This window comes from Saccopteryx bilineata, chromosome 4 (genome assembly GCF_036850765.1).
Source record: "Saccopteryx bilineata isolate mSacBil1 chromosome 4, mSacBil1_pri_phased_curated, whole genome shotgun sequence".
NCBI lineage: Eukaryota > Metazoa > Chordata > Mammalia > Chiroptera > Emballonuridae > Saccopteryx > Saccopteryx bilineata.
In genome coordinates, this window is record NC_089493.1 from 45399695 (window position 1) to 45427033 (window position 27339).

Genomic DNA, 27339 nt, shown 5'->3' on the forward strand with positions numbered 1-27339 from the left:
TGTGTCTAAGTGACAAACTTGGTCATTGTGAACTCAGTTTAATCAGATTTAAGTTTTGGCCTGCTTTTGTATTTTAAAAACCAAACCAGTAATTGTCTCTTTGCCCTTTGTTGACTTGTTTTGTAGACACATGTGTATGGTAATGCGAGGGGTACAGAAAATGAACAGCAAGACCGTGACCAGCACGATGCTGGGTGTGTTCCGGGAAGACCCAAAGACTCGGGAGGAGTTTCTCACTCTCATCAGGAGCTGAGCTCAGTGGGCGCCGCGTGCTCTGCACATCGCGCCTCCGACTAGCCCCGGTCGTCTGGTCTTAATTGTTTGTACACAATTCCATTCTCTGTCGGAACCGTCGTGAAACTTACTCCTTGTCACTAATTGTGTTTAATAATTATTTATTGCAACTCAAAAATAATTTTAATATAGGGGTGGGCCCTCAACTTTCTTCTTGCCACCATTTAGTAGCAACATTCAAGCACGCTGCCAGTAGTTTTAAGTGATATGCACACTGTCACTGCCGTTCAGATAACCTGAGGATGGTGGGAAGGGAGAACTTACGTATTTTGTTCAAGTAGTTTGATCATTTGGTTCATAAGCATAGGAGAGTTGGGAATGGAAGAAAGCCATGGCCAATACACTGCTTTTTCCACTCCCCAAACAAAAATGGTATAGGGCTTAAAATGATTTATTGTACAGTGTGCGACATTGCTCTGTGAATTCCAAGTCCAACAGGCTCCACCTTCATCGTGTTTATTAAACCACCAATGACACTTTATTTTTTATTTATTTATTTTTTAACTGTTTAGTTGTAACAGTAGTCACCAAGGGAAGGTAGTGAAATACTTGTTTTTTATTTTACTGTGAGTTAAAAAGGCACATTTCTACCTTCTATTCTTTTTAAAATTCATATATATGGAATTAATTCCTGGAGTTGTTTACGAGTGTATTCTCACGTCAACATACAGGGATTTAGATGCTTAACTCTCTGTGCCTTGATGAGAATATCACACCATTTGGAGTGTAGATACCTTCGCCTTTATTTAAAAGCCATTATTTTATAAGATTTAGTACTGACACTGCAAATAACTAGTCCTCAACATTTTACCTTTGGAAATTTCTTAAGAGCTTACTTTGTGTGTTTCTTGTAGATGCCTCAAAACATTTGTTTAAGCTTCTCAGTAGTTTTTCTAAATATTCCAGAAACTTCTGAGTGTTCATCCCTTTCAGGTCTGCAGTATGGTAGCTTCATAAAAGAATGCAGAATGAACTAACTGTGCACTCATAATGAGCTGTGTCCAATGTCTAATAACAACTGTTTGTTGGTGTCTGTGAAAATGCACCACAATCTTCTGGAATTACTGGAAAATACCAGAAGCCCCCATACTTGTTTCCCTTGTGGTCCATGAGGGTCTTATCTTCAGTGTAACTCTTCAAGTGGCCCCAGGCCAGTGGTCGGCAAACTCATTAGTCAACAGAGCCAAATATCAACAGTACAACGATTGAAATTTCTTTTGAGAGCCAATTTTTTTTTTTTTTTTTTTTTTCCTGAAGCTGGAAACGGGGAGAGACAGACAGACTCCCGCATGCGCCCGACCGGGATCCACCCGGCACGCCCACCAGGGGGCGACGCTCTGCCCACCAGGGGGCATTGCTCTGTCATGACCAGAGCCACTATAGCACCTGGGGCAGAGGCCAAGGAGCCATCCCCAGCTCCCGGGCCATCTTTGCTCCAATGGAGCCTCGCTGCGGGAGGGGAAGAGAGAGACAGAAAGGAAGGAGAGGGGGAGGGGTGAAGAAGCAAATGGGCGCTTCTCCTGTGTGCCCTGGCTGGGAATCGAACCCGGGACCCCTGCACGCCAGGCCTACGCTCTACCACTGAGCCAACCGGCCAGGGCCTAAGAGCCAAATTTTTTAAACTTAAATTATATAGATAGGTACATTCCTTATCAAGGTAGCTCCCGCATGTGGTATTGTGTGGAAGAGCCACACTCAAGGGGCCAAAGAGCTGCATGTGGCTCGCGAGCCGCGGTTTGCCAACCACTGGGCTAGGTCTCTTCGCCCAGGAAGCTGTTGCCGTATTAATGATTATCTTAAAATTTCTTCTACTGGGGCAGTGTGGGCCAAATTAAAACAAACAAAATAACAACTCCCTGCAAAAACACAAACACAATGAATGAGTCCACAGAGAGGCCTCTTATTTGATATAGTGCTCTTCAAATTTATCCCATTACCTTAAGAAGAATTCACGACAGTGCTTGCTTTAACTTTGGTAGTTCTATCTCTGCCACTTTGATGCACTTTATTTAACTTATGATGAGGCAAAATGGTAAAGATTTAAAAAAAAAATCCCCTACTTCTATTTCCTATATTTTTCTATATTTAATATTTCTAAAGTACAGTGGTGGTTGATTTTGAGTTCCTTTTAAAGTCAAAGTTAATATAGTATTTATCCTGCTTCATATTTAGACATTTGGAGGTAGAATTAAGCAATCAACTCATGTTTGGTATTTTAAAGTAAAAACAAGTGTGATTTGGAGTATCAAAGAAATTGTTATATATTTCTCTTTCTGAGATCAATTGTATTCCTTTTTGTAACGACCCTTTGCTCTAACATTCTCTAAGTGTTCTCATAAAGATCTAGTATATCCATAAGCTGTCGTCTTATTGGTAAATGCAAAGTAATTACCTTGTCTGTTTTACTCTGGTCTGTAGTACTTCAAAATGACCTTTTCATATCCATGACCTTGATTCCCATTTGAGGGACTTTTAAACACTGTTCAGTTAAATTGTCTGAATTTTATGTATGTGTGGGTATGTGTTTCTGAAGTTAATTCTATTTAAATTATTAAAGGGTTATAACTGTTCTTGTGAAAGTAGTTGTTGTTTTTTTTGAACCACTAGTATAAAATAGCAATTAATTCAACTGTTTTCATTGCATTCTGTTTTAGCAAAGGGACCTTCCATAGGGCTTCTTGAAGCTGTGAAGCTATTAGAATATAAATCCCAGTTGCAGTACAAATCAGCCCCAGGCTGTTTCCCTTTGGTATTTGGTTTGGGTGTTACTGTCCTTGCCCTTCTGCAGTAACGGGAAGGGGCGGTCTGGGATGAGAGCGGGGAATCTGAGTGGTCCCGTGTCCCTGGTGTCTGAGTAACTGCAGCATCCTGAGAACTGGCGTTTTTCTGTGTGGAAGCAGCTGGGGAAGGGGGCTGGGGCATGGAGACAGGCAGGGCGGGAGTGGGAGAAGGGTCACCTCCGCTTCTAGGGAAGAGCCCATCCGGGGCAGAACTTCCAAGTAGGCGCAAAGGTTTGGCTGCCTCTTTCTTTCTGTGTCTGGTGACTTCATCATACCCTCTCTCCTGGTGGTCTTCTCCCTTCCCGGCTCCACCCAGGCAGAGGCCCCTGCCCCCACTGGTAGTCAGCACATCCGGGTGCCGGTGCATTGAGGTGACCTGCTGCTCCTCGAAGGACTGTGACCTATTGGGCAACCAATCTCATTACACGAACTAGGAATGCTTACTGAAATAAAACATTCCTGAAACCACAGCTCGCAATTGTCAGTAAAACAAATGAGCTTCTCACCTGAGCCCGAGTTGCTGCTCCTGAGTTTTTTCATTCAAGAAAAAACTTGGTTGGCTGAGTTCTCTATTTTGTCACTTAGTGGAGAGCAGTTGCAGAGTGCTCTAAGAAAGTTTTAGAGAAGGCTGTCTGTCTGAACAGCTGGATTCATGATAGGCCTGCATCTTCCCACTGAAGGTGAGGAGGACAGGGTCTTTTTTTTTTTTTTCTTCATTTTTCTGAAGCTGGAAACAGGGAGAGACAGTCTGACAGACTCCCGCATGCGCCCGACCGGGATCCACCCGGCACGCCCACCAGGGGCGACGCTCTGCCCACCAGGGGGCGATGCTCTGCCCATCCTGGGCGTCGCCATGTTGCGACCAGAGCCACTCTAGCGCCTGAGGCAGAGGCCATAGAGCCATGCCCAGCGCCCGGGCCATCTTTGCTCCAATGGAGCCTTGGCTGCGGGAGGGGAAGAGAGAGACAGAGAGGAAAGCGCGGCGGAGGGGTGGAGAAGCAAATGGGCGCTTCTCCTGTGTGCCCTGGCTGGGAATCGAACCCGGGTCCTCCGCACGCTAGGCTGACGCTCTACCGCTGAGCAAACCGGCCAGGGCCCAGGGTCTTAATAGATGAGCTCAAGGCGAAGTGTGAATTCCTGACAGCTCCAACCCTCCCAGAGGCCCTTGCTTTAGTTTATTTTAGTCTTTATTGTGGAAAAAATAAACACGTACAACAGTAGACTGTATGTGAGTACCGGAACCTACATGTACCAGTCACCCAGCTCCAGTACGTCTCAACTCCTGGCCATCTTGACTCCTCTGTAGCTCCCATCCCCACCAGATTGTTTTAAAGCAAATCCTAGGCATCATATTTTTAAACATTTATTTATTTAAATTAATTTCTTTTTCTCTCTTTTCTTTTTTTTTAGAGAAAGAGACAGGGACAGACAGACAGAAAGGGAGAGAGATGAGAACCATCAATTCATAGTTGTGGCACTTTAGTTCATTGATTGCTTTCTTATATGTGTCTTGACTGGGGGGCTCCAGCTGAGCCAGTGACCCCTTGCTCAAGCCAGTGACCATGGGCTCAAGCCGGATGAGCCTATGCTCAGGCTGGTGACCTCGGGTTTTCGAACTTGGGTCTTCAGCATCCCATTCCAATGCTCTATCCAATGCGCCACTGCTTGGTCAGGCTAAATTAATTTATTTTTCAATTACAGTTGACACAAAATATTATGTTAGTTTTAGGTATATATCATTGTGATTAGATGTTTATATTCTTTAAAGAGTGAGCAACCCAATAAGCCAGACATTTCCTCCATAAATATTTCAGATTATCTAAATAAAACGGAATCATTTAAAATAAAATACTATCTATTAATCAATGCTTTTGTATTAAATATCCAGTCAGCATTCCATTTTTCCCTATTGTCTCATACATTTTATTTTATTTTATTAAATTTTTTTATTGAGCCTGACCAGGCAGTGGTACAGTGGATAGAGCGTCAGACTGGAATGTGGAGGACCCAGGTTCGAGATCCCAAGGTCACCAGCTTGAGTGTGAGCTCATCAGGTTTGAGCAAGGCTCACCAGCTTGAGCCCAAGGTCGCTGGCTTGAGCAAGGGGTCACTCGGTCTGCTGTAGTCCCCGGTTCAAGGCACATATGAGAAATCAATCAAGGAACAACCAAGGAGCCGCAATGAAGAATTGATGTTTCTCATCTCTCTCCCTTCCTGTCTGTCTGTCCCTATCTGTCCCTCTCTCTGACTCTTTGTCTCTGCCAATAAATAAATAAATAAATAAATAAATAAATAAATAAATAAATAAATTTATTGATTTGGGAGCGAGACAGGAACATTGATCTGTTCCTGTATGTGCCCCGACCAGGGATCAAACCAGCAATCTCTGTGCTTCAGGACAATGCTGTAACCAACTGAGCTATCTAGCCAGGGCCATACATTTTATTTTTTTATAGTTTATTTGAATCAAGACACAAATGAGGTCCATACATTGCAATTGGTTGATCTGGGATTTGTGTGTGTGTGTGTGATAAAAAACATATAACATAAAATTTACCATCTTAACCATTCTTAAGTGTAAATATAGGCACATTGCTGGGCAACAGATCTATAAAACTTGCAAAACTGAAAACCTATACCCATTAAACAACTCTCCTCTGTCCCTGCCTCCAGCCTCTGGTAACCACTATTCTACTTTGTTTCGGAGTTTGACCGCTTTAGATAGATACCTCATATATGTGGAATCGTGCAGTATTTGTCTTTTGTTACTGGCTTTTTCCCCCCTCTTAGCATAATGTCCTCAAGAGTCATCCATGTTGTATAATATAACAAGATTTCCCTCTTTTTAAAGGTTGAATAATATTTTAGGGTATGTATTTACTACATTTTCTTTATCCATTCACCTGTTGGTGAACATTTAAGTTGCTTTCACCTCTTGGCTATTGTGAATAATAATGTACAGTCATCCCTCGCCATATCGCAGTTCACTTTTCATGGTCTCACTGTATCATGGATTTTAAAATTGTATATATCTAATTTTGTATCACAGATTTTCTACTATATTGCGGGATTTTGCGGGATTTAGGTATTTTTATATATTTATTATTTTAATTATTTTTGTGGCAAAATAAGTGTGGGAAAGGTTTATAAGAGTGTGGGGAGGGCTTATAAAGCCTTGAAAGATATATAAATAATTAAATATAAGGTCGCTACTTCGCGGATTTTCGCCTATTGCGGCGGCAGGGGGGAGGGTTCCTAGAACCTAACCCCCCGCGATAGAAGAGGGATCACTCTAATGAACATGGCTGTGCAAATCTCTCCTCAAGACCTTGTTTTCAAGTCTTTTGGATATATATGCAAAAGTGAAATTGCTGAATTATACAGTAATTTTAAAATTTTTAAAGGAAACTCTACTGTTTTCTATTGTGGCTGTATCATTTTACATTCCCACCAGCAGCACGTAAGGGCTTCAATTTCCATATATTTTTGCCAAAACATATTTTCCAGTTTGTTTGTTTTTTTGATAGTGTCCATTCTGATGGGTATAAAGTAATATTTCATTGTGGTTTTGATTTGCATTTCCCTGACAATTAGTGAGGCTGAGCATCTTTAAACGTGCATGTTGTATGTATATATAATATATATATATTTTTTCTTTGGAGAAATGTCCATTCAAGTCCTTTGCTCATTTTAAATCAGGTTATTTGTTTTTGTTGTTGTTGAGTTGTAGGAGTTATTTACATACTAACTCCTTGTCAGATAAATAGTTTGCAAATATTTTCTCCTATTTGGTAGGTTGCCTTTCACTCCCTTTGAGTCTTTCTTTTGCTGCATAGAAGCTTTTAAGTGATGTAATCCCATTTGTCTATCTTTGCTTTTATTGCCTATCTTTTTGCTATCATATCCAGGAAATCATTGCCCATTCCAGGATCATAAAGCTTTGCCCTCATTTTCTTCTAGGGGTTTTATATAGTTTTGGTTTTTACATTTATGCCTTTAATCCATTGAGTTAATTTTTGTATATAGTGTAAGGGAAAGGTACCCCTTCATTTTTTTTCTTATCCAGTTTTCCCGGCAGCATTTGTTGAAGAGACTATCCTTTCCCTGTTGTGTGACCTTGCATTAGATTATATATATGAGCATTTGTTTCTGGGCTCTCTATTCTGTTCCAGTGGTTGATACATCTGGCTTTATGCCAGTACCGCACTGTTTTGATTATTGTGACTTTGTAATACAATCTGAAATCAGAAAGTGTGAGACCTCCAGCTTCATTATTCTTTTTCAAGATTGTTTTTGTTATTTAAGGTTCTTTGTAATTGTATATGAATATCATAACATTTTTCTGTTTCTGCAAATAATGCCATTGGAATTTGGGTAGGGATTGCATTGAATGTGTAGATTGCTTTGGGTCGTATGGAAATTTTAACAACTTCAGCCTTGCGATTCATGAATGTGGGCTATCTTTCCATTTATTTGTGTCTTTAACTTCTTTCATCCATGTTTTGTAGTTTTCGGTGTACAGATCATTTACCTTCATGGTTAGGTTTATTCCTAATTATTTTCTTCTTTTTTAAAAAACAGACTTTTTAAACAAGAAGTTTTGGGTTCACAGTAAAATTGAGTGGAAGTTAGAGAGATGTCCCATACACCCCCTGTTCCCATTCACGCATAGCCTCCCCTGTTATCAACATCCCTCAGGGGAGTGAGTCTTTTGTTACAGTTGACTAACTTACATTGACTTATCATTATCACCCAAAGCATATCGTCTGCATTAGGGTTCACTCTTGGTGGTGTACCTTTTATGGGTTTGGACAAATGTATAATGACTCATATCCACCATTACAGTGTCATACAGAGCAGTTTCCCTGACCTAAAATCCTCCGTGCTCCGCCTAGTCATCACCTATTCTTTTTGACTCTACTGCAAATGGAGTTGTTTTCTTAATTCCTTCTTTGACTTGTTCGTTGGTTAATATGTTTTTTTAATTCTTTAATCCTATGGAGTCACCTCTTGTTCTCTCTTCCCTGCCGTTTCCTTACAATTATTTGGTCATTTGTTTTTGGAGAAGCCCTATGTTTACGCCTAAGAAATGTCAATTTCCTGAACGTCTGTGGCTGACCGAATGAAGTGAAACTTCAGCTAGCGGAGGAAAAGGGTTATTCTCTGTTGCAACGCTTGTCCATGTCCTTAAACTCCTACTCCCGGGGCGGCCCAGGTTGGCGGGGTACTGCCCGGCCTTCAACTGAACACAGCACTCCTTTGTTTTGTAACTCAGAGTTCCACTCCCCTCCAGGTATGGAACAGTTCATCCCAGTTTGTTTTTTTCGGTGGTAGGTGTGGTCTGTTTTTCGTGGACAGTCTTCAGTTTTAGAACGTCTGCCCTGTGACTTCCTTGGCTTCAGCACGGTGGGTTCCTTGACTGCCAGGATTTTAGTTGAGGTGGAAGGGTGAGTATAGGACTGGAAATACTGAATCACACAAGCCATGGCATCACTTTGAGAGCCTCTCCCTGGGGAATTCCAAGGTTTAGGTTGAATGGAAAAAGTGCCTGGGTATCTGACTTCTTCAGTTCCATTTCCGTGGCCCCTGAGTAAGAGTACCAGGCTCTGGATGACCTGGGTGAGGGGTCGGAGGAGTGACACACCAAGTCTTGTATTAAAGCAGCTTCTTTCAGCCTCTCCCTAACAGTGTCATTATGAGGTGCTTACAAGTCCTGTTGGGAGAACTGGCACATGCATTACACAGCCCTAATTTGTCCATCCGTGTTCCCTCTTATTTACACATTCTCCTTGGTTTGAGCAATGTATCCACAACTCTGACCTTTTGAGAAAACCTTTAACTTTTGGTACTGACTGTGCTGCCCAGAGGGACGTGGTCTGTTGGTCAGCATAGAGAGGGCTGTGCTGAGGGAGTCCTCTGGGAAATGTTTGGGTGTATGTAAACACATCCTCTGAGGCTGCCACACTTAGGCTTTGTTGATTTTCTACTGATTTTAGGATGAGTTTCTTCTCCTCCTTCCTTTTACTCGATCTCTATGTGTTTGAAAATGTGCTGAATGAATAGACAAATCAGATATTTTTCTTTCTTTCTTTCTTTCTTTCTTTCTTTCTTTCTTTCTTTCTTTCTCTTTCTTTCTTCCTTCCCTCCCTCCCTCCCTCCCTCCCTCCTTCCCTCTCTCCCTTTCTCCTTCCCTCCCTCCTTTCTTTCTTTCTTTCTTTCTTTCTTTCTTTCTTTCTTTCTTTCCTTCCTTCCTTCCTTCCTTCCTTCCTTCCTTCTTTCTTTCTTTCTTTCTCTCTCTCTCTCTCTCTCTTTCTTCTACTCCTCCTCTTCCTCCTCCTTTTCTTCCTCCTCCTCCACCTACTTCTTTTTTTCTTTGAGAGGCAGGGCAAGAGAGACAGGAATATTGAGCTGCTTCTGTATGTGCCCTGACCAGGGTATCAAACTGGCCACCTTCGTGCTGGTACAACGCTCTAGCCAAATGAGCTATCTGTCCAGGGTTTTATTTATTGATTAAGTTTTAGAGAAACAAAGAGAGGAGAGGAGGGAGGGGTAGGGGAAAGGAAGCATTTATTTGTTGTTCCACTCAGTCATGCATTCATTGGTTGCTTTCTGTGTGAGCCCTGACTGGGGATTGACCCTGCAACCCTGTGTTTTTGGGAGAATTTTTTTTTTTAATTTTTCTTTTTTTTAAAAAAAAATGGAAATGGGGAGAGACAGTCAGACAGACTCCCGCATGCGCCCGACTGGGATCCACCCAGCACGCCCACCAAGGGCGACGCTCTGCCCACCAGGGAGCGATGCTCTGCCCCTCCAGGGCGTCGTTCTACCGCGACCAGAGCCACTCTAGCGCCTGGGGCAGAGGCCAAGGAGCCATCCCCAGCGCCCGGGCCATCTTTGCTCCAATAGGGCCTTGGCTGCGGGAGGGGAAGAGAGAGACAGAGAGGAAGGGGGGGGTGGAGAAGCAAATGGGCGCTTCTCCTATGTGCCCTGGCCGGGAATCGAACCCGGGTCCCCCCGCACGCCAGGCCGACGCTCTACTGCTGAGCCAACCGGCCAGGGCCTGGGAGAATATTTTTAATGGACTGAGCTAACTGGCCAGGGCCAGATGTTTTTCTTTATAATTTGTCTTTTTGTGGGGTTTCCCATCATAGGTATGATGATACTAACAGTCAAACTCTGTCTTAACTGTTACATTTCTTTATGGAGACTGTTTTCTGCCATTTCACATCTAAAATCAAGGGATAAACTGAACAGAAAATGGAAAAGCTAATAGATAAAAATCAGTTTAAAGTGACTAGCAGGCACCACAGAATTATTTCATATTGGTCATTTGGAAAGTAGCTTTAAGCAAGGTGAATGAATCTCAAAGCAAAATTTCTCACTTCTCGTTTCTGGGTACTTCTGGGAGGTGGTTTGCCTATGAACAAGGAGCATATGAACTTGAAATCTCTATCAGATCTTATCTGACCTTCTCTTGCTTAGCAGTTGTCAAAATTACCTCATAATGAAGGGGTCTGGGAGAGTGGAATGGCTCCTTATGTCAGTACTTGAATATTTTGTTAACAGAATTTCCACATAAATTTTATATATATATATATATTGTATTTTTCTGAAGCTGGAAACGGGGAGGCAGTCAGACAGACTCCCACATGCACACGACCGGGATCCACCCTGCACGCCCACCAGGGGGCGATGCTCTGCCCATCGGGGCGTCGCTCTGTTGCGACCAGAGCCACTCTAGCACCTGAGGCAGAGGCCACAGAGCCATCCCCAGCACCCGGGCCATCTTTGCTCCAATGGAGCCTCGGCTGCGGGAGGGGAAGAGAGAGACAGAGAGGAAGGAGAGGGGGAGGGGTGGAGAAGCAGATGGGCGCTTCTCCTGTGTGCCCTGGCCGGGAATCGAACACGGGACTTCCGCACGCCAGGCCGACACTCTACCACTGAGCCAACCCGCCAGGGCCTAAATTTAATATTTAAAAAAAAGAATTATAAAATAAAAGGTATGTACACTTGAAATATATTTAGGTCAACAATGAACTCTCATGGCCTTTTTAACTCAAACACTGTAAAAAAAAAAGATTAAAATTGAGGACGGAAGGGCATGAAAGGCTAAGTCAGTTTAAAAGGTAACAGAGCACAGCTATGCAGCTCCTTTGTCAGCTCCCTGAAACGACTTGCAACACAAGCAAGGAAAACAGGGTATGCACATAGACAGGACGAACGGTCTGGACTTCCCCTTCACGCCCCTCCCCCGCCCGGAGACACGAGGTACATGTGGGTCTGCAGAGAAAGCCATGAAAGCGGTGGAAGGTATAGAAGACTCAAGAAAACCATCGCCGGGAGCTCGTGTCTCGGTGCCTGTTTGGTCACGCTGCTCCACCAGCAAATAAATCCTCTTCCTCCAGCACGTTGTCTGAGAGTCTTTGTCCTCGGAGAGTCGCTTCCTAAATCAAGGTGAAACCTCGAGTTCTGAAAACTGGTAACTTTATATTTTCTGAATTTTAGGTTTTTGGGGGGTGGTACAGAAATCTTCCAGATTTAATATTGTGTGTGTGTGTGTGTGTTTGTACTCAAAGTGAAATCTGGAAAAGTTGCTATAAGGCACTACATTTTTTATGGCATGTATTAAAGTTTTAATTGTATTTTCCATAAATATTATTTTCTGAACAGCTCTCTTAAGTAAAGAACATTTCCATTTTATCAGTGAGCAAGTTGGGGCTCAGGGAGGATTAAATGACTGGCATCAGTGCCCTGGATTAAGGAGCTAAGGTTCCTGTCTTGACTCCATCTGTTGGTCTTTCTGCTGACCAGTGGGCCCAGGCCATTAGATCGCCTCTGGCTCACCATTGCAGCTGGTTAATCTTTTCCAGTTGACCTCTGTAACACCCCTCCCCCCAACCCCCTCTTTGGAACTGGAATCAGATTTTTAAAGAGGTATGCAATCAGCTTTGTCCTTTGCACTCCAGAGTGCTTCTGGGAGCCACTTTAAGATAGTAGTTGGAATCAGCCGCCTTAGTTCCATCTGGTCACAGTCTTAAAGGCTCACTTAAGACTTTTTAAATTGGTAATTTATTTACTGTACTTAGCACAAAATTCAAATAGCACCAGAAGGTATGAAGGAAAAGCTTACCTCCACCTCTGTCCTGGAGTGCGCCAGGTAGCTGCTATCATTAGGATATTTTATGAAATGCTTTATGGTAATTACAAAACGAAAACCCTTCTCTCCTCCATCCTGGCTAACTGTATGTACTTACAATGGTAGAATGTGTAGCTCTAAACTGTTGAGTGGTTTCTACAACTATCAGAATGTAAGATCCATTATGATGATTATGACTTATATTCTTTTTAAGTCAACATTAGATACTTTCTCAGAAAACTTTTTAGCGAAACTTCTGCCAAAATGTATCCAATTCACAGAGCTTTGACCTCCTTAGCAAAAGAAAGTGCTTCTGGCAAGCTGTCTAAAAGCAGTATATGTTATATTTATATCTGCTTATTTAAATCAGGGATTCTTGACCATGTATGCTCATCAGTATCACCTGTGAAACTTTAGACAATGCATGTGCCTTTACCCTAGGAAGACCTATTCCGTATTTGTAATTGCCCTTGGTTATTCTGGCGGCCTCCCGCAGTTGAGACTAGCCTGAGATAGAACTATTCAGACCTGTGGAGCCCATCAGGAAGCTAGTGGGCCCAAGCCCAGGTGATGTGGGCAGGGAACAGCTACATGGGTCACTCACTTTGTAAGCGATCAGTTCCACCATCCACTATTAAGAGCGTCTGCAACCACTCAGTTGATAAGTCTGAAGGTAAATTGCCTCTTAAAAGGGACTGTCTCCAGATTAATGTAATCAGTGCTTCAATTACCTGCAAATAAATAATTTAGCCCTCTGGTCTGATTTTTCTAAACATATCCTATTTACTCCCTGATTTTTTCTTTTTTTTGTATTTTTCTGAAATTGGAAACAAGGAGGCAGTCAGACAGACTCCTGCATGCACCCGACCGGGATCCACCTGGCATGCCCACGAGGGAGCGGTGCTCTGCCGCAACCAGAGCCACTCTAGCGCCTGAGGCAGAGGCCACAGAGCCATCCTCAGCACCCAGGCCAACTTTGCTCCAATGGAGCCTTGGCTGTGGGAGGGGAAGAAAGAGACAGAGAGGAAGGAGAGGGGGAGGGGTGGAGAAGCAGATGGGCGCTTTTGTGTATCCTGGCCAGGAATCAAACCCGGGACTCCTGCACGCCAGGCCAACGCTCTACCACTGAGCCAACCGGCCAGGGCCACCCCCTGATTTTTATAGCTGTTCTTTATAGAAAACAGAAGATAACGGTAAGCAAAAAAGATAAAGAGGTACCCAGAATTATATAGCCCCAAAACAACTACTGGTAACCTTTGGTTTACTTTACTTTTTAAACTGTGCATGTCATTTGCATAATTTAAAAAGTAAGAAAAATAAAACCAATACCACAGAACTATATTGAAAGCAAATCTGTAGTCATATTTAAAGCAAGTCCATCAAGACATGGTATTATTTTATCTGCATTTATTTGAGTGTGTAACAGTAATGGATAAAGGGTAAGAAAGGACTTACACACACTCACACACATTATTATACAAACAAAACTACAATGATTACTTAATATCATACCCATTCTCACTGACCTTCTCTCAGATGGTCTCATATTTCCTTTCAGAGTTTATTATCAGTTTGATTTGTAGTCTGCAGTTTTTGTCCCCTTCTTTCCCTATAACTATAACACTTTGGATACTATAAAATACCTCTCTTATCTTGGTATCTTATACTTATCAATTGTCTCAATAACTCTTATTAGTATAAGATATAGTATAGATCGTGTAGCTTTGTTTGAATGGTTACATGACATTTTATGGTAGAAATGTCATACTGTATTGAACATTTTCATAATGGTGGACTTTCGGGTCATTTATAATTTTTTTTATTATTACAAATAATGCTACAGTAAACATCTCTGTTTCCTAAGTACAGGGTTCTAGATATGAATTTACTGGGACAAAAGAGCCACCCCGCTTTTCTCCCCTTCCTCTAAGGAACAAAAACGAATGGCCTCAGATGAACTATTCAGCCCTCCCCAAACCATGCAGTGTATAGATACTCTCTTATATGTAACTGTCTTATAGCTAAAAACGTTACAGCACACAAATTAATTTCTTCTTTACTTAAGAGTACCTTTGTACCTCATTTATCTTGACATGTCCACATTAAAAAAAAATTGTTTAAAAAACAGAAAATTTTACTGAGACATTGGTAGGTTTACATGTAGTTTTAAGAAACACTGCCCAGAGACCCCCTGTGTACTTCGCTGGTTTCCCTCAACACCAGTTTTAGCAAAACTGTCCTATCTATCACAGCCAGGATATTGATATTGATACAATGCACTGATCTGACTCAGACTTCCCCAGTTTTACTTGTGTTTGAGTGTTGTGTGTGTGTTGTTTTCTACAAATTTATTACCTGTGTGGGTTGGTATATCCTCCACCAGAGTTAAAATATTGAACAGCTTCAACACCTCAAGGATCCATTGTGTTGCCTTATTATGATCACACACCCTACTCTTCACATTTTAAAAAGACTCCTGAGATTTCAATTTACTTCCTAGCAAAGATATTACCAGAATTGAGTATCATTCTAAAAATGTAATATATTACTAGGTGGACAATATTTTCACTGTCCTATCCCTATGTTAGAGTCTTTTAATACATTTATTATCAAATTGGGTCTCAAAGAGTATTGGAAAGACTCTCTTAGAGGATATAGGGCAGGCGTTTCTTTCATTTCTCTGGTTTTCCAATACTTCAAAATGTTATTTTCAGCAAAAATCAAATCACCAAAGCTACCAAATGCAATAAACATCCAGACTTCTGTCTTTAACAAAGCTGGTACCAACTTCATAGAAACACCACTCACAGGGTTGAGACAATAGTATTTTGCTTAATGGGATTTTCTGGTTAAGGGTAGACTGAAAGACTTTTGCTAAAATTATTTCAAAAAGGAATTTGATCTAAATCAAAAGATACTTACCTTTTCTAAGCCCAATTAATGAAAAATTATATTCTTCATTGAAGGAGGAGCTTTCTCAGTTTCTCTTTTTTTTCTCTCTGAGAAGTGATCATATTCTTTCTGCTTGTTACTAGTCAGCATAACCTAAGTCCTTGGGGCACGTGGGCTCCTTTTATGGGCTGGAAATCCTTACCGGTTTATAGTGAATCAGTGGGAATCGACCTTTCTGTACAAGCTATCATTTTTACTTAAAGGCAGAATATTGCTGAACTTGGAAATGAGGAGATTATAAATAACAATATAGGGATGAATTTGGAATAGAGGGGATGTAAACAAGAGGGGGAGGGGTGGAGGAATAGATGACAGGTAGAATCAGAAGGGACTGTCCTCAGACAAGTATAGCAAGAGGAGGTTATTGGGCCCAAAATGCAATTTGTGATAAACGATTCCTCAATTAGCCTAGAAAAATTAATACATATGCTGTATAGAAAATGCGATTTAATTTAGCCATGTAGTCATGCATTTAGATCTAGAAGTCATTGGTGGAGTATAAGCCAAGAAGATCAGATCCTGAAAGACCCTATATATATTTGCCATTTAAAACAATGATGAATGCGTTATCTCCTTTGCTCCCACAAGTCTACATGTATTTGGATGTGAGTGAAAGTGACATTGGTGTGCAAGGCTATTCATTGCAGTGTTGTCTGTAATGAGAAAGCTCTTGTTTACAAGTCAGTGCTTAACCCAAAGTATGTGAATTGACTGCATGTGATTTGAGTTGTGAGTTTTAGAGCCCTTTCATCAGCGTTATCAGACTCTGATCCACTGTCCATGTTTATCTCTTGGGCTCACCCCAAACACATTTCTGAAGTTGGGCAGGATAATTAGTTGGTTCTTGTTTTTTTTTAAAGAGAGAAAGAAAATGGAGGTTGGGGGAGTGGGAAGCATCAACTCGTAGTTGCTTCTCATATGTGCCTTGAGCAGGCAAGCCCAGGGTTTCAAACTGGCAACCTCAGCGTTCCAGGGCGACTCTTGACCCACTGCCCCACCACAGGCCAGTTCGGTTGGTTCTTGTTGAGAAGGCTTCCTTTAAGGGCCTAGTTAGCATCTCATTCTAAGAGGAGCATGTGGACTGAGGGTGTGTGTGTGAAATTTTTTATTCTCTTAAACATTAGAGTTTGGAGTAAGAAGGTTTGGGGGAATTTGTTATTTCATAAAGACTTCTGTAAGCAGACAAAGTGGAGATGCAGAACTGTCCTCCTCGCCCTTTCCTCTTACTCTTTTCCCTTAGAATTAAAAACCAAAGGCCCAAGCTTTACCTCATGTAAAAGCCACATGAGATATCGTGACTCAGAAGGGAAGCTTAGACCTGAGTTCCTATAATTCTGAGCAGACTGTTTATTTTTAAGACAACATCTTTGTTTCAAAATTTGCTTTATAGATGTGTAATTGCTCTGATAATTTGCAGTGTACTGAGTTTGGGGAAGGTCGTTATTGAAGATCTGGAAGTTCTAATAATATTGGGACACAGAGTTCCCCTTCTTAGCTTTTAAGTGCATGAAACAAAACAAAATGAAGTATAAGTTAGACACAGAACCATGGAACACTGTTTGTCTCTGTTTGACAAATATTTACACAGTCATCACATCAGCACTGATTGCTAAGTTAACTAAAAATTGTGAGATAATCTCTATTTTGGGAGGAAGGAGTATGAGTTAAATTCTCATCTGTCATGACACAGTTTAGATAACAGCTAAATTGATCAATCAAGAAAGAGCAATTAAGTAACTGCAAAGAGAAATAGCTACATGACTTTTAAGGAGCTGTCTCCTTAAGTGAGGAGGTGGAGGAGGACTCTTGCTTAAATTATAAGCTTTCTGTCACTAATTGACTTTTTAAAAATCACGTACCTGTACTTACTTTGTTAAATTAAAAATATAACTATATTTTTATCTACATATATGGGGCTAGGAAAATAAGGGTAAGGATTGTACTGCAATGATTATTTGAAATATCCTTGAATGTTACAACCAAAGTAATGTTTGGGGGAAACAGAAAGACAAAAGTAAAGTACGTGAGTTCTTGGATAAATAAAAGAATCATTGTTTTCATCTAAACTTTTTTGGCCTGAATTTTTGCATTTTATTTCTCTGTAATTCATAGCCTTCTAGAGTTCTAGATCATGGGTTGACAAACATTTCCTGCAAAAGGCTGATGGTAAATATTTTAGTCTTGACTGGTTACATCACTGCTGTTGTAGACCCTTGAACAACCCAGGGGTTAGGGATGCCCACCCTGAGAGTTTGAAAATTTGTGTATAACTTTTGAGTCTTCCAAAACTTAACGACAGTTGCCCTTCAGCATCTGTGGAGGTTTGGTCCCAGGGCCTCCCCTTGGGTACCCAGATCCGCAGGTGCTCAAGTCCCTTATAGGAAATGGATGTAGGTAGCCCTCTGCATCTGTGGACTCCCCACCACAGAGCAAAAATATTGCTTTTCAGTTCATAGTTGAATTCACAAATTTCAGATTTAGAATCCACAAATGCGAAACCCAGGGATATGAAGGGCCAACTGTATATTTCTTTTTTAAAAATCCATATATAAATGGGCCTGTGCAGTTTAAATCCGTGTGTTCAAGGATCAACTGTACTCAACTCTGCTGTTGTAGTGTGACTGTCATCATAGACAACATGTAATCAAGTGTGGCTGTGATCCAATGCAGTGTAACTATTTATAGACATTGAAGTTTGAATCTCATATAATTATTTTTTTTAGATTTTATTTATTGATTTTTGGAGGGGAGAGAGAGAGAGAAAGAGAGGGAGAGTGAGAAAGAGGGGGAAGAAGCAGGAAGCTTCTCATAGTAGTTGCTTCCTGTATGTGCCTTGACTGGGCAAGCCCAGGGATTTGAACCAGTGACCTCAGTGTCCCAGGTCGATGCTTTATCCACTAAGCCACCACAGATCAGGCAAATCTCATACAATTTTATGTCATGAAATATTAAAAAAAAAATTTCAACCATTAAAAAAATGTAAAAACCATTCTTAGCTTGTGAGCCTTATAAAAGCAGTGGGTAAGCAAGATTAAGTCAGCAATTTGTAATTTGTGAATCTCTGTTCTAGATCTAATACATTTGTGGGATTCTCTGCCCTGCATAGTAAATGCAGCCTCCTCTTTGGAAGCTGCCAAGAAGAATTTACACAGAGTGGGTAAGCATCAGTTCCCTAGAATTCACAACTATGGAAATGATCTCATTGACAGCTTTAAAATCATCATGGGCTCTAAAGAGTTAAACTCTGTAGGAACTCCTCCCTCTTCTATAATTTACTGTCTAATTATAGAAACATCCCTATGAGCGAAGCTATATTTCAGAGAGTTGGAAATTTCATTAGCAGAAACAGAAATAATGAAGTCATAGATGTGAGACTTGGGCTCTCTTTGTACCAGGAGAGCTGGATTGGGGCCCCTTGGCTCCAGCAGCTTCTCAGAGGTTGGATGTAAAGGGGCTTCATGATATCAGGCCCTATCTCCACTTACAAGTGACTAGGAGAGACCTGGGAGCGAGGTCCTGCCTGCCCTGAGAAGCCTGCCCTGGAGACGGCACCAGTGGGTGCCATCGTCACCAGGAGGTGTCAGTGTTCAGGACACAGATCTTCCAGTGGCTGAGTCGGCCTTTTTTGCCACTCTTATAACCTGTCCCCTCCCTGACTCCAGCACCCCTCCAGTTTCTCCTAAGCCAGTGCCCACTGTTGTCTCCTTCCAGCTACCATCTTCATCATCTAGACTAGAGTGACCTCATCTGCCATGATGAGATATTCTCTGACAGCGACAAGATCCAAGAGATCACAGCTGGGCTGTGCCTACAGCCCAGGGGAAGATGGTCAGTAGGACAGAGGGTAACACTGATGACTCTGTCATTGGTAGAAATGCCTCTGCTGAAGGCCCTGAGGAGGAAGGTCCTAAAGGCACAGTAATCACTGGTGTTGATATTGTCATGAACCACTATTAGCCGGAAACCAGCTTCACGAAAGACCAGCCTACAGGAAGTACATCCAAGATTACATGGGATCAATTGAAGGGGAACTTAAAGAACAGAGACTAGAAAGAGTAAAACCTTTTATGTCAGGGGTTGTAGAACAAATCAAGCATGTCTTTGCTAATTAAAAAAAAAAAGGCCCTGGCCGGTTGGCTCAGTGGTAGAGTGTCAGCCCAGTGTGTAGATGTCCCAGGTTCAATTCCTGGTCAGGGCACACAGAAGAAGTGACCATCTGCTTTTCCCTTCCTCCCCCTTCTCTCTCCTCTTTCTTCCCCTCCTGCAGTCATGGCTCAATTGGTTAGAGCTCATCAGCCCCAGACACCGAGGACAGCTCTGTGGAGCCTCTACTTCAGATGCTAAAAATAGATCGGTTGTGAGCACGGCCCCAGATGAGCAGAACATGTGCCCCAGATGGGGGTTGCTGCGTGGATCCTGGTCAGGGAGCGTGCGGGAGTCTGTCTCTCTATCTTCCCTTCTCTCACTTGGAAAAGAAGAAACAAAAAACAAAAAACAAAAACCCCCCAAACCTACCAGTTCTGTATTGGTGAAAACATGAATCCACATGGCATGGTGGTTCTTCTGGAACACAGTGAGGATGGTATGACCCCCATATAGGACTCTTTTTAAAGATGGTGTAGAAATGGAAAAATGTTAACGACCTGGCAACTTGGATCTATCACCTATCATCACAGCTGGCTTCTGCTTTCCATCCACACACCAGGACTAGGATGATGGGACTGATGTTATCCTGAGCTCTTTTATTTATTTTGACCTTGATTTGTTTGGAGCAGAGGCATTGCTTTTTAAGAAGAACATTTTAGTTGTCTAAAGATAAAAAACATGTAAACTTAAAAAAAGTTAAAAAAAGACACATCTTCTCTTACATGGCTTTGTTTTCTTAGGTGTAACTGTGTTGTGTTTTGGAATATAACAGTGACTGAGACCACCCTGCCCTTAGGTCTGGAGAGGGATGTATGTGGATAAATATTTGAAGTACATGGGATAAAGAATGCTAATATAGCCTGACTAGGCGGTGGCACAGTGGATAGAGCGTCGAACTGGGATGTGGAGGACCCAGGTTTGAAACCCCGAGGTCGCCAGCTTGAGAGCGGGCTCATCTGGTTTGAGCAAAAGCTCACCAGCTTGGACCTAAGGTTGCTGGCTTAAACAAGGGGTTACTCGGTCTGCTGTAGCCCCCTGGTCAAGGCACATATGAGAAATCAATCAATGAACAACTAAGGAGCCACAAGGAAGAATTGATGTTTCTCATCTCTCTCCCTACCTGTCTGTCTGTTCCTATCTGTCCCTCTCTCTGACTCTCTCTGTCTCTGCCACAAAAAAAGAAAAGAAAGAAAGAAAAAAGAAGTACGCTAATATATGTGGAGCCCACAATGGAGAGGGGTGCAGTAGGGAAAGAGGGCCAAGAGGTAGGCAGGGCCAGATCACTGAAGAGCCTCCTGTGCCCTGTCCAGGGACGGATCCTGAAGCTCTGACAAGCTGGTGGAAGCATTTCAAGCAGGAAAACGTGGGTTGTGATCAGAGTTGGAGGACAGGACAGCAGTGGGGACTGTTACACCAGTTCTGGGAGGATAATGAGGCCCGGACTAGATTACTGGAGGCTGAGAAGAGGGGAGAGACTGAGGAGGTAGATCCTAGAGAGCTTGTCTGCGAATGGCTGAAGACAAACAGTGCAGATGGCCCCTGGTTTAAGAGCTTGAGAGTCTAGGACTCACAGCAGCAGTGATCACTGAGTTAACGATGAGAGAAATGGGCATTTGGGGGGTCCTCAGGGAGGAAAGGTGGGCAGTGGAGCCTCCCGTTAGACATGTTCATAGAGGACCCCTGTGGGACACTCAAGCACAGATATCTAGGAATTAATTTAGGGGTGTGGTCTGGGCTGAAGGCAGAGATGTGAAAGTCAAGTGCAGACCAGTTGCTGCTCAAGTTGTACTTGGAACTGAGTTCAGCCAGAGAGAGGGTATAGGGTGGTGTGGTGGGGGAAGTGAGAACTGCCCATTGGCTTTCTACAATAAGGACTCAGAGAACCATGACAGGTGGGTATGCTCAATGTCAAGGACGAGGTTTCCAGAAAGAGAGAACGCGAGAAGATCAATGTAAATTTGTGTACAAATATATATGGATGAGCCCTGCATCTAAAAGAACTAGAAAAAGAACAGCAAGTAAAACCCAGACATAGTAGAAGGAAGGAAATAATAAAGATCAGAGCAGAAATAAATGACATAGAGGCTAAAGAAACAATACAGAGGATCAATGAAACCAGGAGCTGGTTCTTTGAAAAGGTAAACAAGATCGATAAACCTTTAACTAGACTCACCAAGAAGAAAAGAGAGAGGACTCAAATAAATAAAATTAGAAATGAGAGTGGAGAAATAACAACCGACACAACAGAAATACAAAATATTGTAAGAAAATACTATGAAGAACTGTATGCCAAAAAAATAGACAACCTAGATGAAATGGACAAATTCCTTGAAACATATAATCTTCCAAAAATTAATCTGGAAGAATCAGAAAACATAAACAGACCAATTACAACAAATGAGATTGAAACAGTTATCAAAAAACTTCCAAAGAAGAAAAGTCCTGGGCCTGATGGCTTCACAAGTGAATTTTACCAAATATTCAAAGAAGAACTAACTCCTATCCTTCTCAAGCTATTTCAAAAAATTCAAGAGGAAGGAAGACTTCCAAGCTCCTTTTATGAGGCGAGCATAATTCTGATTCCAAAACCAGGCAAAGACAACACAAAGAAAGAAAATTATAGGCCAATATCCCTGATGAATTTAGATGCTAAAATCCTCAACAAAATATTAGCAAACCGGATCCAGCAATATATGAAAAAAATCATACACCATGATCAAGTGGGGTTTATTCTGGGGAGGCAAGGCTGGTACAATATTTGCAAATCAATCAATGTGATTCATCACATAAACAAAAGGAAGGAGAAAAACCACATGATAATTTCAATACATGCAGAAAAAGCATTTGATAAAATCCAGCACCCATTCATGATCAAAACTCTTAGCAAAGCGGGAATACAGGGAACATACCTCAACATGATAAAGGCCATCTATGACAAACCCACAGCCAACATCATACTCAATGGGCAAAAATTAAAAGCAATCCCCTTAAGATCAGGAACAAGGCAGGGGTGCCCCCTTTCACCACTCTTATTCAACATAGTTCTAGAAGTCCTAGCCACAGCAATCAGACAAGAAGAAGAAATAAAAGGCATCCAAATTGGAAAAGAAGAAGTAGAACTATCATTATTTGCTGATGATATTATACTGTACATAGAAAACCCTAAAGTCGCAGTCAAAAAACTACTGGACCTGATAAATGAATTCAGCAAGGTGGCAGGATATAAAATTAATACTCAGAAATCAGAGGCACTTTTATACACTAACAATGAACTGTCAGAAAGAGAAATTAAGGAAGCAATCCCCTTCACCATTGCAACCAAAAAAATAAAGTACCTAGGAATAAATTTAACCAGGGAGATTAAACACTTATACTTGGAAAATTATAAAACATTGATAAAAGAAATCAGGGAAGATACAAACAAGTGGAAGCATATACCGTGCTCATGGTTAGGAAGAATAAACATCATTAAAATGTCTATATTACCCAAAGCAATTTATAAATTCAATGCAATACCAATTAAAATACCAATGACATACTTCAAAGATATAGAACACATATTACAAAAATTTATATGGAACCAAAAGAGAACACGAATAACCTCAGTAATCTTGAAAAGGAAGAATAAAGCAGGAGTTATCACACTTCCAGATATCAAGTTATACTATAAGGCCATTGTACTCAAAACAGCCTGGTACTGGCATAAGAACAGGCATATAGATCAATGGAACAGAACAGAGAACCCAGAAATAAACCCACACCTTTATGGACAATAGATATTTGACAAAGGAGGTAAGAGCATACAATGGAGTAAAGACAGCCTCTTCAACAAATGGTGTTGGGAAAATTGGACAGCTACCTGCAAAAAATGAAACTAGATCATCAACTTACACCATTCACAAAAATAAACTCAAAATGGATAAAAGACTTAAATGTAAGCCATAAAACCATAAGCATCTTAGAAGAAAACATAGGCAGTAAGCTCCCTGACATCTCTCGCAGCAATATATTTGCCAATTTATCTCCACGGGCAAGTGAAATAAAAGACAGAATAAACAGATGGGACTATATCAAGCTAAAAAGCTTTTGCATAGCTAAAGACAACAAGAACAGAATAAAAAGACAAACTACACAATGGGAGAACATATTTGACAATACATCTGATAAGGGGTTAATAACCAAAATTTATAAAGAACTTGTAAATCTCAACACCAGGAAGACAAACAATCCAATCAAAAAATGGGCGAAAGAAATGAATAGACACTCTCCAAAGAGGACATACAGATGGCCAATAGGCATATGAAAAAATGCTCAACATCACTAATCATTAGAGAAATGCAAATTAAAACCACAATGAGATATCACCTCACACCAGTCACAATGGCGCTCATCAACAAAACAACACAGAATAAGTGCTGGCGAGGATGTAGAGAAAAGGGAACCCTCCTGCACTGCTGGTGGGAATGCAGACTGGTGCAGCCACTGTGGAAAACAGTATGGAGATTCCTCAAGAAATCAAAAATCGAACTGCCTTTTGACCCAGCTATCCCACTTTTAGGAATACCATAGCACTGTATGAAAAGGAGAAATGCACCCCCATGTTTATGGCAGCATTGTTCACATTAGTGAATATCTGGAAACAGCCCAAGTGTCCATTAGTGGACGAGTGGATTAAAAAGCTTTGGTACATATATACTATTGAATACTACTCAGCCATAAGAAATGATGACATCGGATCATTTACAACAACATAGATCAGGGGTCCCCAAACTACGGCCCGCGGGCCACGTGCGGCCCCCTGAGGCCATTTATCCGGCCCCCGCTGCATCTCGGAAGGGGCACCTCTTTCATTGGTGGTCAGCGAGAGGAGCATAGTTCCCATTGAAATACTGGTCAGTTTGTTGATTTAAATTTACTTGTTCTTTATTTTAAATATTGTATTTGTTCCCGTTTTGTTTTTTTACTTTAAAATAAGATATGTGCAGTGTGCATAGGGATTTGTTCATAATTTTTTTTATAGTCTGGCCCTCCAACAGTCTGAGGGACAGTGAACTGGCCCCCTGTGAAAAAAGTTTGGGGACCCCTGACATAGATGGACCTTGATAACATAATACTGAGCAAAATAGGTAAATCAGAAAAAACTAAGAACTATATAATTCCATACGTAGGTGGGACATAAAAATGAGACTCAGAGACATGGACAAGAGTGTGGTGGTTATAGGGTGGGCGGGAGGAGAGGGAGGGGGTTGGGGGAGGAGAGGGGCACAAAGAAAACCAGTTAGAAGGTGACAGAAGACAATTGGATTTTGGGTAATGAGAATGCAGCATAATCAAATGTCAGAATAACCTAGAGATGTTTTCTCTGAACATATGTACCCTGATTTATCAATGTCACCCCATTAAAATTAATTAAAAAAGTAGTTTAAACAATAATATATATATATATATATATATATATATATATATATATATATATGGATGAGGATGTTTAGTCTGGAGTTGTCCATGATACTAAAAAGTTGAAATAACTTAAATATCCAATGAATAAATCATGGCATGACCATATGATAGAATACCATGTAGCTATAAAAATATAAAAAATTTAGAAATACAAAGAAATTGGTGATAAGTATATCAAAATATTTGAGTAGTAGAAAATAATACTATTTAGTAGTCATTAATTATTTGTTTAGTAGTCATTTAAAATTTTTAATTTGCCTTATTTTTCAAATCCTATGCAATAAACATATTGTACATTGATAAGCAAAGTCATCTAAGAAGCAGGGCCATACTGAAGTGCCCATCGGATCTGGGAACGCCATGATCTTGGTAGCGCCAAGGCTGCTTGAGATGTGACCGGGAAGGGAGATAGTAGGCACTGCAAGTTTAGAGTCCCTGTGAAGGGGGTGGATCTGAAGGGAAAGTGACAAAGGAGGCCATAGCTAGAGTGGCTGAGGAACTGAGGGAATTCCTTTCTCAGATGGGAGAGCCTTGACCAAGTTCATATGTGAAAGAAAAAAGTTTGTCTCTAGGACAAGTGGATTGTTGACAGGGCAGAGGCTCAAAGGAGAAGGGAGAGGGTCTAGAACTCATTTTAGGGCTAACTTTGGGCGGGGTATGGAAAAGAGGATGGACAGAACGAAGAGAAGTTCAATGGAGTGTGGGTATGGGGAACGGGCCAAGGATGGAGCAAGGTGCCTATTGAAGTGTTGTCAGGTGCGATTTCCTGTCTGGGATGTGCTTTTAAACTCTCCGTTGGGGTTGGGGTAGGAGGGAAGGAAGGGTTGGGCTAGATAAAAAAGATAGTAACTTGTTGGGGGGTTTTTTTGTTTTGTTTTTTTTACAGTCAGAGAGAGGGATAGACAGGGACAGACAGACAGGAACAGAGGGATGAGAAGCATCAATCATTAGTTTTTCATTGTGCATTGCAACACCTTAGTTGTTCATTGATTGCTTTCTCATATGTGCCTTGACCGTGGGGCTATAGCACACTGAGTAACCCCTTGCTCGAGCCAGCAACCTTGGGCTCAAGCTGGTGAGCTTTTGCTCAAACTACATGAGCCTTCAGTCAAGCTGGCGACCTCGGGGTCTCAAACCTGGGTCTTCCGCATCCCAGTCCGATACTCTATCCACTGTGCCACCGCCTGGTCAGGCGTTGTTGGTATTTATAGTGGAGGTATTTGAAACTGGGTAGTGGAGGTTCACAATGCAATTCTGAATACTTTTGTGAACTTTTAAATATTATCAAGATTAAAAAAGGACCCTATTCTTAATTGAGGATACCAGCTGAGTCTGGTCTGCAGCCTCTAACCTGCAACTGTGAACCCAACTGTTTTCATTTACTCACGTCCCGCACAGCAGACTGGCTTCCCAGCTGCCTTCTTCTTGTCTCAGCCCCTCTGGGGAGACAAGGGGTTCACGGCAAGTCCCTGCTACAAATGGATAGCCATTTCTACAGGAAGAGGTCAGTAACCAGACTAGACACCTTGGAAAAGAAAATAACTTTAAATGCAGAACTCCCAAACAGTCCCGGACCTAAAGCATCAGAACATGCAGTAAACAGTGCACTGTGGCGCTTCCGCCCCCCCCCCCCCCCCCCCCCCCCCCGCTCTGGGTGCTGTGTGGCCCAGAGGGTCTGTGGGCTGACGGGTCTCTGGGCTTGAACTCACAGTGGAATAATAACTTGCAAAACAATAATTAAATTTGTGCTTTGCTCGGGTGTCTGATTCCCAGCCCCAGGAGCTGGACGTTGCTCTTAGCGACTTTCTTCTTCTCGTGTGATTCTGGTACCCAGAATAAAACCTTTCGGTCTTTTTTTCTTGAGATAATACTTTTGAAGATTCTGGCATGTAATGAACATTCAGGAAATGCTAGAGAATCACCATCATCCCTGGACTGCCTAGAATAGAACTTTCAAACGTCAAGTTTTAGGGCTGGTGTGACCTCAGAACTCATTCTCCCTAAGTTACTCATTTTGTAGATAAAGAGACTGGGGGAACTCGAGTGACTTGTCCCAGACCACACAGCTGTTAGTGGCAGGATAGATGACAAACCTTTCTTCTTGAGTATTCCACAGTGAAGATCTAAAACTGCTTGTGATCCTTGCCTGGACCCCAGTGGAGGGTGATATGCCCAGGATCCAAAGACAGCTTGAAGGCAGCTCAAGTCCATTGCCTTCTTTAAAACTGTCACAAGCCCCTTTTCACAAATCACAGAAACAATGATAAAACCTCTTGCCACCAGCTACCACTCCCACCATAGCTCCAATTGCCCCCAAACCCTTCTGCCCTCGATTCCAGCTCTTCCCCAGCTCTGCCTCTCTCTCCAGCTTCTCACTCATTCCTCCAGAAGAAAGGGCCCTACCTGTTTGGGAGGCGGAGGCAGTAGCGAAGCCGCCTGGCAATTGCAGGCTTGGCTTTAGCAGCCCGGCAGGAGGGGTGAGGCTGTGGACACTCCAACAATAATATCCTGTCCCATCCTCAGAAAGATAGCTGGGGTGAGAGGGTAGTAATGATGGGTGGGGACACATGC

At 41.9% G+C, this 27339-nt stretch overlaps 1 protein-coding gene and 1 pseudogene across 1 annotated transcript in view; both read left to right on the plus strand.

The window, feature by feature from the left end:
- The window catches only part of GCH1 (GTP cyclohydrolase 1), a 61879-nt gene extending 59015 nt beyond the window's left edge, over positions 1–2864 (plus strand). Inside the window, exon 6 of the mRNA XM_066276272.1 lies at positions 127–2864. Coding sequence (XP_066132369.1) covers positions 127–253 — 127 coding nt within the window. The 3' untranslated portion in view covers positions 254–2864. The remainder of the gene's footprint in view (positions 1–126) is intronic.
- A 16108-nt stretch (positions 2865–18972) lies between these two features.
- On the plus strand, positions 18973–19854 carry LOC136335188 (translationally-controlled tumor protein-like; annotated as a pseudogene).
- Positions 19855–27339: the final 7485 nt, after the last annotated feature.